Source organism: Pristis pectinata, chromosome 6 (genome assembly GCF_009764475.1).
Source record: "Pristis pectinata isolate sPriPec2 chromosome 6, sPriPec2.1.pri, whole genome shotgun sequence".
Lineage (NCBI taxonomy): Eukaryota > Metazoa > Chordata > Chondrichthyes > Rhinopristiformes > Pristidae > Pristis > Pristis pectinata.
Genome location: NC_067410.1, coordinates 66,590,641 through 66,604,104, shown reverse-complemented (window position 1 = coordinate 66,604,104; position 13,464 = coordinate 66,590,641). Strand labels below are relative to the sequence as shown.

General features: G+C 38.6%; 1 protein-coding gene across 2 annotated transcripts in view; it reads right to left on the bottom strand.

The window, feature by feature from the left end:
- Window positions 1-13,464, bottom strand: part of uggt1 (UDP-glucose glycoprotein glucosyltransferase 1) — a 116,314-nt gene that overhangs the window by 66,186 nt on the left and 36,664 nt on the right. For both annotated transcript variants that reach the window (XM_052017697.1, XM_052017698.1), the window contains exons 17-20: window positions 13,268-13,399; window positions 10,875-11,039; window positions 9,161-9,281; window positions 8,384-8,482 (exon numbers count right to left, since the gene is read on the bottom strand). In XM_052017697.1, the coding sequence (XP_051873657.1) occupies window positions 8,384-8,482; window positions 9,161-9,281; window positions 10,875-11,039; window positions 13,268-13,399 (517 nt within the window). The remainder of the gene's footprint in view (window positions 1-8,383; window positions 8,483-9,160; window positions 9,282-10,874; window positions 11,040-13,267; window positions 13,400-13,464) is intronic.

Here is a 13,464-nt window from a genome sequence, read left to right as displayed (position 1 = left end):
CAGGTAACTATCGGCTGGTTAGCTTAATGTCTATAGTTGGGAAAATGCTTGAAGCTAATATTGAGGAGGAAATAGCAAGACATCTGGATAGAAATTGGTTCCATCAGGCAGACGCAGCATGGATTCAGGAGGGGCAGGTCCTGTTTGACAACCTTACTGGAGTTCTTTGAGGATATAACGAGTGCAGTGGATAGAGGGGAACAGGTGGATGTTGTATACTTGGATTTCCAGAAGGCATTCAAAAAGGTGCCGCTGAAAAGACTTATCCATAAGATAAGGATGCATGGAGTTGGGGTAATATATTGGCATGGATAGAGGATTGGTTAACCAATAGAAGGCAGAGAATTGGGATAAATGGGTGTTTTTCTGGTTGGCAATCAGTGGTGAGCAGAGTGTCGCAGGGGTTGATGCTGGGCCCACAACTGTTCATGATATACATTAACAACTTGGAAGAGGGGACTGAGTGTAGCAAATCTAGTTAGCTGATGACACTAAATTGAGAGGAAAAGCAAATTCTGCAGAGGATGCGTAGAGTCTGCAGAGAGATATAGATAGGTTAAGTGAGTGGGCAAGGGTCTGGCAGATGGAGTATGATATTGGTAAATGTGAGGTCATCCACTTTGAAAGGAAAAGTAGAAGATCAGATTATTATTTAAATGATGAAAGACTGCAGCATGCTGTTGTGCAGAGGGACTTGGAGTGCTTGTGCATGAATCCAAAAGGTTGTGCGTGAATCACAAAAAGTCAGTTTGCAGGTACAACAGGTTATCAGGAAGGCAAATGGAATGTTGGCCTTTATTGCTAGTGGGATTAAACTTTGGAGCAGGGAGGTTATGCTGCGACTGCACAGGGTACTGGTGAGGCCTCACCTGGAGTACTTTGGAAGCAGTGCAGAGGAGGTTCACCAGGTGATTCCAGGGATGAAGGGGGTTAGCCTATGAGGAGAGATTGAGTCGCCTGGGACTATTACTCACTGAAATTCAGAAGAATAAGAAGGGATCTTATAGAACATATAAAATTATGAAAGGGATAGATAAGGTGGAGGCAGGAAAGTTGTTTCCACTGGTAGCTGAGACTAGAACTAGGGGGACATGGCCTCAAGATTCTGGGGAGTAGATTTAGGACTGAGACGAGGAGGAACTGCTTTTCCCAGAGAGTAGTGAACCTGTGGAATCCTCTGCCCAAGAAAGCAGTGGAGGCTACCTCATTAAATATGTTTAAGACACAGTTAGATTTTTGCATAGTAGGGGAATTAAGGGTTTTGGGGAAAAGGCAGGTAAGTGGAGCTGAGTCCACAGCCAGATTAGTCATGATCTTAACGAATGGCGGAGCAGGCTCAACGGGCCAGGTGGCCTACTCCTGCTCCTATTTCTTGTGTGGTCCCCTATATTTCAAAGGCAGTAGTTGCTGCACTTCAAACCAAATTAGGCATGCCATTAATTTTCTCAACAAGAGAATTTAACAGCAGCAGCAAGACATGGTACAGTAAAATTCCTATTCCTATAGTCCACTATCTGACCATTCAGAAATCCTGATGGTTCAGCATCTGGCTCACCAAGAGATTTTTGCCACTCCCTGCACCACCAAAACCACACCCCCCACCACCTGACTCACTGGGGCCCCCATTCCTGCATTCCCAGTCCACATACTGGGCCTGAGTTGCCATATTCCCCATTCAGTATCCCGGGTCATGGTCTTGTGCTTCCCATTCACTTATCGGGGCCCAAGTACTCATGCTCCCCATCCACACACTGGGGCTCTGGCTCCTGCGCACACTTTAAACTTACCAGGTTCACTGGAAAATGCACTACTCCATTGTGTAACATCTTAAAAAAAAGTGAATTAACAGTATGTTCAATAGTCCAGAAAATCTGCTAGTGCAGCACCACCAAGATCCTGTGCATGCCAGATTCATGGACTTTTGGGATAATTACTTTGAACATGACATTGACAGAATCACATAACAAGGTTAATGTTGAATTTTGGCTTGGAGTAGCTTTGAGAAATAAGTTTCCACTCAAGCTCAATTGTATGGAGATGCATTAAGATCTTTTATGAAAGATCAATCAAGTAACAATTCATCATTTCTTTTAAACTTGGTATTTTAAGAAAAAAAATCAAACATACTTAAGAATTAAAACTCAATGTAATTTGATTAAAGAGATACAAATGTATTTGTCACAAAAAAATAAGCATCTTAACAGAAATGACCAGCCAGCAATGAGCAAACCAATTGTAATTAACTTTTAAAAAAATATATAATCATTTGATAAGTTATATTCGTGTACAAAAGTCAGTAGTAACTTGGCATGATGATCAATTTGAGAACACAAAATATTTTAAAAAATGGGTTGAACAATGATAACTAAGATTTAAAATGCATGGGACTTTGCCAATGGTTTGCTAATTCTGGCATATTGCAACAAGAAAACCCAGCACAATTGAGGAGAAATTCCCAGCTTTGTGGATTTAGTAAATATCTTCTGAAAAGCCACTTATGTGCAAGGCTTTGGATGAAGGAGCAGCCCACAGAGGTACTGATGAAATTAAAAACAGGCAAAATCACTGCCCATTTTTAAACCTTGCTACTAATTAGACTCAGCTTAACTAAAGTCAGACAGTGCTCTTTATATTATGCCCCAATTCTTTCCTATATTTTTCCTCAACTTCCTTCTGAAGGATACTATTGAATCTGTATTCACCATATTGTCAGACAGCATTCCAAATTCTAACCACTCAAAGTGCAAGAATTGTTTTCCCTCATGTTACCTATGGTTCTTTTGCCAATCAGCTCAAATCTTTGTCCTTTTGTTATCAACCCTTGAGCCACTGGAAGAAGTTTCTCTCTATTTACTCCATCAAGTCTACCAAATCTCTTAACAATCCCTGTTCCAAGAAAAAGTAAATCAGCTTATTACAGTCTATCCAAGTGACTAACATCCCACAACCCCCAAAAGATTTCTGATAAATGTTTTTTTTTGGACCCTCTCCAGTACCTTCACATCCTTCCTCAAGTGCCATGCCGAGAATTTGACACAATAATATTGGTGTTGTGCTAATACAATAATATTGTATTGTAAAATTGATAAAAGCCAGTGTTTTATACGGGCTTAGCATAACTTCTTGTATTTGGCCCTTTATTCCTTTTAGTTACTAAATGCTTTACTAACTGCTTGTTAAATGCCTTGCAGTCTCAAAAGATTATTGCACAAATATCCCACAGATCTCTTAGTTCTTGCACCCTCATAGATATTCTCTCCTCATTCTTCTGATTTATACCTCCCAGTATTAACCCCAACCTTTTCATGCACTAGAAAGGTTTCCACATACTCTCTGTACAACCAACTGGTCTCACACTGTCTCAGCTGAAGGTCTGGTCTGCCACATGGGAATAGCTTGAAGCTCTTTGGAAATGGTGATATGTCACCAGGAGCAGCTTGATGTCCTTACTGAGCAGAGGAATGTCACTTATGAGCAGATTTCTACCCTTATTGGACACAGAGATCCATCCCATTAGCAACTCCACAAGTCTCCAGGAGCAAAGGGATGCCGCAGGTGAGCATCAAGCTGTTTTCCATGAGTAGATGCTACATGTCAGCATATTGCTCTCCTACATGGATAGAGAGATGTCAGGCAAAGCAGATCCCTCTCCCACTCAAATAGAAACCTGCCGTGCCAAAATTTATCTCACTTCTACAGGAGCAGAGATATATATAACTCCAAGTGCACCACACCACCTCACACACACACACACACAAACATCATTCATTGTGAACAAAGACTTCATCAAATTGATCCTGAGGAGGAGATGGAAGACATGGAGACAGGAACCTATGATTTGGAATCTGTCAGCAGGTCAGCTCCAAATCCAAGGCTGAAGCAATGAAAGTGTTGTCGAGATGCCAGCATATAATTTTCAAGATAAGATTTATTAGTCACATGTACATCGAAACACACAGTAAAATGCATCTTTTTGCATAATGTTCTGAGGCAGCCCACAAGTGTCGCCACGCTTCCGACGCCAACATAGCATGCCCACAACTTCCTAACCTGTATGTCTATTCAGTCCTCTGAGAGATTGCCTGGTGCGTAGACTCAGGAAATCTCCCTGCACATGATCACCAGTTCATATCCTTTCATTGGCTCTCAGGCAGGACAATCAGCTGTGCCTTGACACCAACCGTCCCAGACTGCTCCTGGGCAACAGTCTGAATCTGATCCATATTGGTCAAGAATTTTTCATGGGTCTTCAAGGATATCTGTGTGCACTCAAAGTGAAGGAGGGCAGCCTTCCACTGAGGAAGTAAAGGGTTAAAAACTGTCACCCTACCTATAGCTGATAGAAAAAATACCTCACAAGCATGCAAGCTGCTGACTCAATGGATAAGGTGTTAATTACTTTGTCTGGAACCTTGGTTTCAGTCCCGGAACCTTGGTTTCAGTCCCGTTATGCTAGACAATAGGATTACTGGGTGCAATAAGCACGAGTGGGAAGCTTGTCCTAATCAATGAGGGGTGATACCTGTCTTTGAATTTCTTGATTATAACTCAATTATGCTGGACAATAGGTGCGATGTCTGTCTCGGGATCTCTGTGGCTTGACAGAAACTCGCGGCGCCGCATGCATTAAGTGTGCGTGACAATTTCTGTATAAATTTCTGTCTGCTCCTTTGTACGAAGAGACCTCGGGAAGCGACTCTTAACGAGTGCTGAAGAGACCTCTCCTTAGCGGTGCACTGCTAATAAACGCGTTTTATCGAATCGGCCTCACGGCACTGTGTTACTTACAGCGGACAGAAGTGAGAACTTAATTCCGAGACGACGCCAGTGGTCAGATTAGATGAGGATGGCAGATTTCCTTCCCTGGAGGACATCAGTTAACCATATGGGCTTTTAATGACAATCTGATAGTTTCATGGTTACTATTAGTGAGACTAGCAATTGTTTTTTAAAATTCTAGATTTATTTGGTGCAAATAATTCTCAGAACATTAGTAACAGTCCAGTGAGTTCTCGTTTGGAGAAAATAACATACCTTGGTGTGCGGAAATAAGTTACACTGGTGTTGCAGCTGCTGGAGTGCTGCGTACCCTGCAGTGGCTCACTTAGGCAAGCCTCGTGCACGTCATGTGAACGTGCTCAAATGAAACCATAAATGTTACCAGATTTAAGAGGCGTTTCACATTACAAATTATAGCCTCACTTCAGTGGATCACTTAACTGAAGTAAGTTGACAAATGAAGCTGCCGTATTATCCTGGCAATGCTTGTGAGCCCTCCAATGTGAAATTGATTACAATCTCACTGTTCTTATTCCCTGCTCAATCTGATCATTCAACACATCATAGAAAACTGTGAGAGAGGAGCTGAAAAATATGAGCAAATTCACATACCTGCGTCTAGGAGCACCACTTTACATGGGGGTTCACTGATGTTCTGGACAGTAAAATTCCAAATAATCCACCACCTTATTTCTCGGAAATCCCGGTGGTTCAGCATCTGTCTCACTGGGTGCTGCATCCCACGCTCCCTTTAAACACACTGGGCCCCATTTCCCATGCTCTATTTAAACTTACCGGGGCCTGTTCCTCACACTCCCTTTAAACTCATTGGTTTCACGAGAAAATACATTAAACTACCCTGTAACATCTTAATGTAAAACTGTGTCAGAATATTAAGTGGAATAACATCCAACAGTCCAGAAAATCTGCCAGTCCAGCACCACCAAAGTCCCAAGGGTGCCTGATTATAGGTGTTTTAGATTAGCACAGCAGGATGCAAGGGAATTGCGTGCATCATCTGGGCTGCTCTGGCTAAATGCTGGTATACTTTGTTGGTGCAAACGATTGGAGTAGAGGGTCATTGGGAGCATGATTCCTTAAAGAAGCAAGACCATCATACGCTGTACATAATGCCTTCCTTCTCTGTTCAGCTGTTAACATTCAGCTAGGACATCCCCCTCAAATGCTTACTTGTCCCTTCCTTCTGGCTGCACCTCGTGTCCCTCAGGCTCTGGTTGTGCATGCTGCTCTTTCCGAGCACCAGTAGCTGTTGCATTTGGCTGGATTGTTCAGAATCCAGCACACCACCAAGTTACCACACCGAGTTGTCATGTACTGCAAGTTGCCCCAGGACTGAAGTAAGCAACAGGGCCTCATCTTTAGAAGTCCAATAGCACTTTCCTTTACAATTCTGATGCTTTGGTAGCTCTTATAGCATTGGCACTCAGCTGCCGGGGTTTCAGCTTAAAGTTGAGAGTAGCCATTGTCCCCCATGATCCATCCCTCAGGACATTAGTAGCTGCTGAAAATATCCAGCAATGTGGATTCCCTCAGGATCAAGGAGTCACAGATGCTGCCAGGAAACATGCCATTGAACAACATGAACTTCTCATGGTCGACAACAAGCTGTGCCTTGAGTGAGTGGAAACTCTATCTATAGATGAGGAGATCCAGGTTATTTATGGGAGATACTATGGCAAACCTGCACTGAAAGGTAGCCAGCAATGCTCACCAACACCAGAGCCCAAAATGCAACTTTCTTCTCTGTGAACTCAAAAAGGATTGAATCCTTTCTTCGCAAGTGGAGAGCCTGGATGACCTCTTTGATACTGCGGTGAGTATCAACTTGAGGTATACGGTGTAATGCCACTGCTGCTTGGAATGATCTGATGGTCAAGAAGTTGAGTGTCACTGCCACCGTGACTCCCATGGAAAGAACAGTGCAAACATGGAAGTGAAGGCAACCCTGCAAGATGTCAATACATCTTTGTGATGACTGCCTTAGAAAACTCATCATTCTTCAGAAATATCCATGCAGGATGTGGTGATTCTGAAGACTATAGCTATAGCCTCTTCACATATCAGTATTGCATTGCTTGCTGACCAGAGGTTCCCAACCTTTCCCATGTCATACAAAGTCCATCCTACAACTTCCAGTGATGGAGTGCTACCAATGATACGATCACTAAGACATCCACTTAACGAGTAGCTGTGTAGTTCAGTGCCAGGTCAAAGCAGCAGAATACCAGGAATCCATTCAATTAATTAATTTTACAAGTTGATTATTTCTCCTTCCCATCAGCAAACAGGAAAATGGTAATATTCATGGATGAACATTTAGCACTGATTTCATTTCAACTGGAATTGTTTAAAATAATCAGCAATAATGACCTTTAAATGCCATTTCAAATGGGTCAGAATGTAATTTAACATGCAAAGAGCCTGATGAAATTTACCTTCCCTTTTTCTTGAGCCACAATAATTGACATGCTGGATATAGAGATATATTATGTTGGTGCTGATGACTGGAGCAAAGACATCTTGGTCATTGTTCAGTGTTACGAGCACATAATGGGAAATTTTGAAGGCAAGCATGTTTTGATTTTGTTCATTACAGGTACAGCAGTTAAGAAGGATATTTATCGCAAATCCTTTTACTTGTTACCTCTACCCCTCTATCATTAAATTAACACGACTACTTTTCTGCTGGTGATAGTGCAGGATTAACTACTACAAGTATGACTGTGCTTTTAAACATCTGTAAGCTAAAACAAAAACAGAAAATGTGTCATTTTGCATCACTGACTACTGCATATGGAGAATTTGAAATGGATTACAGATCCAAAACACTGGAAGTTAACAAATGTCAAGTGCACATGGGTATAGGTGATAACCTATTTATCAACTGGCAGCTGATTAGCTCACACTGTCAGGTTCTGATGGAAGGTCACTAACTTGAAATGTTAACTTTGTTTCTCTCTCCACAGATGCTGCCTGAACTGAGTATTTCCCACATTTTCATCTACAAATTTGATAACATGCTTTTGGAAGGATATAGGTGTTAAGCAATGGAATTCACATTATATAATTCAGCTGGATAAAGTGGAGCTACATCTGTTTCAGCATAAAGGTCAATTACTAACAAAAAAGCGTCAGTTCAATAATTTTAATTGTTATTTGATCAAAGAACTTTACAAATACTTTCAGGTTTCTGCTCATCGTGGTTTAGATCTATTATGCAGTTTGATGTTTAGAAAGGCTGTTGATTGGAATGTCTATCATTGTTAAGTTTTTAAAGTTTTGATGTCATACTTCAAAGAAATGTGATTAACCAACCAAGGGTTCCTCCGAAAGGTCAGCTTGTCTGGATCTGTTTTTTGACTGGTCTTTGTAGGAAATCAGTACTGACTTAATAGCAATTAGTCAATCATCTTAAAGGAAAACTAGCAGAAGTTTACAGTTTACTTATTCATGCTCTTTTTTTTCTTTAAAGACTGCATGTCCCCTGAGTAAACATGAGCCACACTTTGGGGATTATATATATTATAGCAAAATAAATTTCGCATCATATAAACAAGAAATCACCACAAACTAACTACCATACCTCTTTTAGACAAATAGGATATACTGTTGGCCACAGCTGCAGATTTTTCCTCAGATTTCAGGAGCGCAAAACGGGAATAATCATCTACACCATCATCAGCTGTAATAAGATGTGGGTTCATTAAAGATTTGCAACCACTATTGGCTAATTCAACTGAAATTAAAGAATATTTAGTCAACTACTATAAATTCAATTCTGTAGAATACTAAAAGTTATCACAGCAGTTTCCAACCTAAAATATTACTACATCTATTTTAAAACATAAATATATAAATAAATTTTCCCTCCTTGATGCAAGACTTCAGACTGACAAAAAATGTAACTATTACCCAACCTCTGTCAATGAAGAGTTCTACCAAAAATTGTAAACTAAATGCATCTAACTCATGAACTTTGTAGATAGCAAAATCATTTAAAAGCAAGTAGCTTTCCTCTTTAGCATCTCTTCCATTCCACCCATGCACAAAAAGCTACGTCAGTCCATAATTTTAATTTTTCGAAGTAACACAATAGAGTGTCTTCTTCTCATCAAACTTGATTTACTAATCTGTGTCAAGCAATGACCATCTTAGCAGAGTAAACTATTCTCACAGGGCACAGCTGCACACCACCAGTGAATTTTAATCTTTGGTGGAGGAAGTAAATGAGGCTATGCGAGGAGACCCATGTTAATTAATAAACTTAACTTCCTTTATGACTGGACATGCTTATCAAATTAAAACTAAAATGTAGCAAAATACTGAAGCTTATTTTGTCCAAGACACTGATGATTCTCACCATTGGCAGACAGAGACAAGTACTCTCTCTCAGAGCTGAGAATCCTGGGATTGATCCTTGGAACAATGGTCGGCTGATTCATTATGAAATCAACAACATCCTGGTCATTGTTCAGTTCGCCCTAAAAATGACAACATAATCATAAGTTACCGAAATGAGGAAAAGAAGACATTTTATATAGAATTAACAGCACAAATAAAGGCCATTGCTTCCTTGGTGTTGTGTGTGTTTCACACAAGTGCTCTCCAATTTTACCCTTTTCTGCCAATCAATGTGGAATTTTTTTCAAACTGAGTTGAAGTTTTACTTTAAGTACTTCAATGCCTCTACAAAATCACAGAAATCCACAGCACAGATGGAGACCATTTGGCCTATATGCTAAAGGAAGAAAAATCCCACTATTCCAGCTTCTAAATGGATATCCAAGTACTTCTTTTTGACACTACGAAGGTGCCTGTCACTCTCAAATAGACCTGCACAACTGTTAAATTAAATTTTTTGGATTCTTGCATTACATAATAATTAAATGAATGATGAGAACAAAATTTTCCACCTCCCCCCTTCTCCGACATACACCTGTATCTCTTTGTAATTTTATGCATTAAATATTTACTTATATTTTCCCTCAACAAAAATCAGCAAAAACAGATTATCTAGTCATTTTTCTCAGTGTTGTTTCAGCAGATATGCAAACTTGTTTCTGCATTTCCCTACATTACAGCAATAACAACTATTCAAAACAAAAATACCCAACTAGCATCAAAAAACATTCAGCGATTATAAATTGCTGTGGGATGTCTGGAAAGTGATACAGGGACAACTTTCCTGATCTTAAGCCAGCATACTATCTCATCATTATCACAATGCTGTGTGCGATGTGGCTGCTGTGCTTCCTACATTGCAAAAGTGACTAAATTTCAAGAGCACTTCATTGGTTCTAAAGGACTTTGGGCATCCTGATAAAAAAGTGCAAGGCTCTATTTAAGTGAGCCTTGTATTTCTCATCAACTCCTTCCAAATCCTTCACAAAATTCATGCTCATTGGTAACTGACATCCAAGGACACTACCCATTGTGGTTTCAAGTTTGACATTTTTACCAGTGAATAAAGAGTGCTCCCCTCAATATTTTATTAGATTTATTAGTGATTATCTTTCTTGATAGTCCTTAATTTTGGACTTTTGAACAATGTGGTAAAACATTTTTTTTTACAGCTACTCAGCAAAATCCTATTATTTAAAAGATCTCTGTTTTGTCATTTCTCAGCCTTCCTTTGCTGGGGTAAAAATAAACCAGTTCATTCTTTCAGGATAATTATAACATTTCAATTCTTCTATCATCCTTGTAAAATCTATTCCACAGAAGCATACAGATTACCTAAAGGATGAAAAAGAAAAATGGGCCCTCTACTTGAAGTCAATTTTGATATTATTTCTAAAAATATAGAGTTGAGGGACTTCGGCAACACCATTTTGATGCACTTTTCTCACTTAAATGTACTAACTGAGTCACAAATGTACCGGTATGATATGGCAGTACACATATATGCTACATTATCAGAAATCTTCCATTTTCTTAGATTTAAATCAGTTTCAGTAAAATGTTAAATGAAAATGGTGTTCATATTTGTCCAATCCTTTGCAATTTAAATCAGAGTGCTGTTTGTTTTATGTTTATATCTAATTAACGTAAGAGAACAGATTAACTATACTTACTAAGTAAACAACTTTCTGAAAGTAGGCAGTGTTATCCAAGATCTTGTGCATCATCACTGTTTCTAGCTCATCAGGATCCAGTTGATCCCTCAGGTAAGGCATGCCATTGTAGAGGCCAATGGGCAGAGGGCCAAGGCCTGTTTGTTTAAAATAATCTTTCCCTTCCTAATAAAGAAACAAAAAGTTATCAGGCACACAATGTACTATAGAAAATAAATCTTGCTACAACAATGATACACATTAAACTATTAATCATTAATTATTCTGGCATAATTGTCATTTTCAATTATGTTACCAAGCTTGGGTTCAAAGGAACACCAGATTGATTTGATAAATGTGGAACCAAATCGTTGGAAGCTTTAGAAAATATTTATCTTAAAAACTCATCTAACTTGGTTTGCTTTTTTTGTAAAATGCCTATTAAATTTTAATTTTTGTTATAAAGAACAGAATAATTTTTCAGGACTGAATTAATAAACAATGAAGACCACACTTTAGGATAACCTAGGTTGTACCTGAAACAGAACAGAATAGGTAATAGGAATATTAATCTGAAGTAATAAATCATTCATTTGATATGACAAGGCATAGATGCAATACAAGACTTTTATGATATTCAATCTTTATTCTATTTTTGTGAAAGTGTATTTCTTTTCTAAAAAAAACTCTTGAATTAGAGACCTGTTAAATTATTTTAATGCATGAGTAAAGTATTTTTATGTCAGTGTTTAAAAAGATGCAGATAATAATTGTAATTTGTTCTGTGCCACACACTTAGAATAAATTCTATACTACACACAAAATCCTGAGATTATGATTTTTTGATCATTCCTGCCTCGAGGTAAAACAAAACTCACAGAGTGCAGTTGCTGGAGGAGACCATTTCGCCCCTCAGTTTCGTTCAATCTCTCCATTAGATTATAGCTGATCTGTACTTTAGACCCTTATTCTTTGAAATCTTTCTCCAATGATAATCTAGTGATCCCAATCTTAGAATTTATAACGTACCCAGCATCAATAGGCTTTTGAGCAAACGGGGTGCTCCAGGTTTACACCATTGTGTGTAAAAGAAAACTTCTAATTTACCCTTCTGAATAGCCTGGCTCAAATTTTTAAAACAGTGGATTCCTGCTTTGAACTTCTCACAATTGAAGGGATTTTCTGCCCCATCAAATCTATCTTTTTAAAGAACTTGTTTAAATCAGCCTTCACACTTAAACTTAAATCAAACTTAAAGGAATGTAAACAAGGTAATCCTGAGATTTAACAAAAAAATCATTCTACAGACTATTTTCATAAATCTGCAATTTCAAAGTGACTGTCATCATTATCTCCCAGGATGTAATTGGGTTCCATGGCTTTACTGTGGCATGAATGACTTCCGTCATTCAGTGCTTTGACAAAATTTAACTACTCTTATGGAGCAACATGCTGTAAGACTTTACACCAATTATATCTTTTAAACTTAGATATAACTTTTAAATTCCATGATAGACTACATCACATCGAAATTTTAAAACCCTGATCCAAAAATAAAATTCTACCCAACTGTCCATTTCCTTAAGATGCATAACATATGCAATTGATGTACCAGATGGTCACACATATCAAATTTGTCTTTGCTAAAAGCATGCTAGACTTCTATATTGGTATTGGGAGTAATGTTTAAACTGATGTGCACACAACACCATAGCATAATGAATTTAACACAAGGAATTAACTAAACAGAGCAGTTTTTACCTTTAGTGCTTGGCAAATAAATATTAAAATGAGGCACATCCTGTCTCTGGAGGGTGATTCACTCTATCATTACTGTTCAAGTTGATAATGGTCAACATCACCCCAAACATTTCATTGAGTTTGCACACAACCTCGAAATTCTCCCAAGTTTTCATTCCAGTGGCTGCAGTTCATCCATTTTTGACCAAAGATCCATTCAGTACCCCATAACTTTGCTATTTTTCAATTAATGGGCAGCCTCCAGTAATAATGGAAAATACAACTTCCAAATAGAATCCTTGCAAACTAGTTTGCAATTTTTTTTATCTGCCCTCTTTAATTTAAATGGAGATTCGGGATTCACTAATTTCCCATCCAAAATAAGAAATGATTATGCATTTATTAGGATTTAAAGCACTGAATATCTTGCGACTCTTTGTGCTGGGTTGGAAAACTGTACCTGATTTACATAAAATTTGACTGCTGTACATTAACATTCCCTGGTAAATGGATGATAAGACATGCAACTTTCACAAGTAAATTCAAGCAACAAAGAGCTTCAATTTATTTGTAGTTAAATCACTGCCTTTATTCTGAAAGCTCATCTTTTAGTTTGGTTCTTCCCAATGACCACTTAAAAACAAAACCTATCTCCAAGTATTAACATGTCTCACCTTCCTGTTCCTGTCATATGCTGAATCTGATCCCAGAATACTGGTAACTTCCACATTGGAAAAGTCCTTTTCCAAGGTACTGATGATATGCTCAATTGTCAATTTCTCACCAGGCATCACCTTGTTGTAAATCTGCAAGAAAAAAGGAAACGCTATGCATAAATACATGGAATGAAGATTAAGTTAATAACTTATGT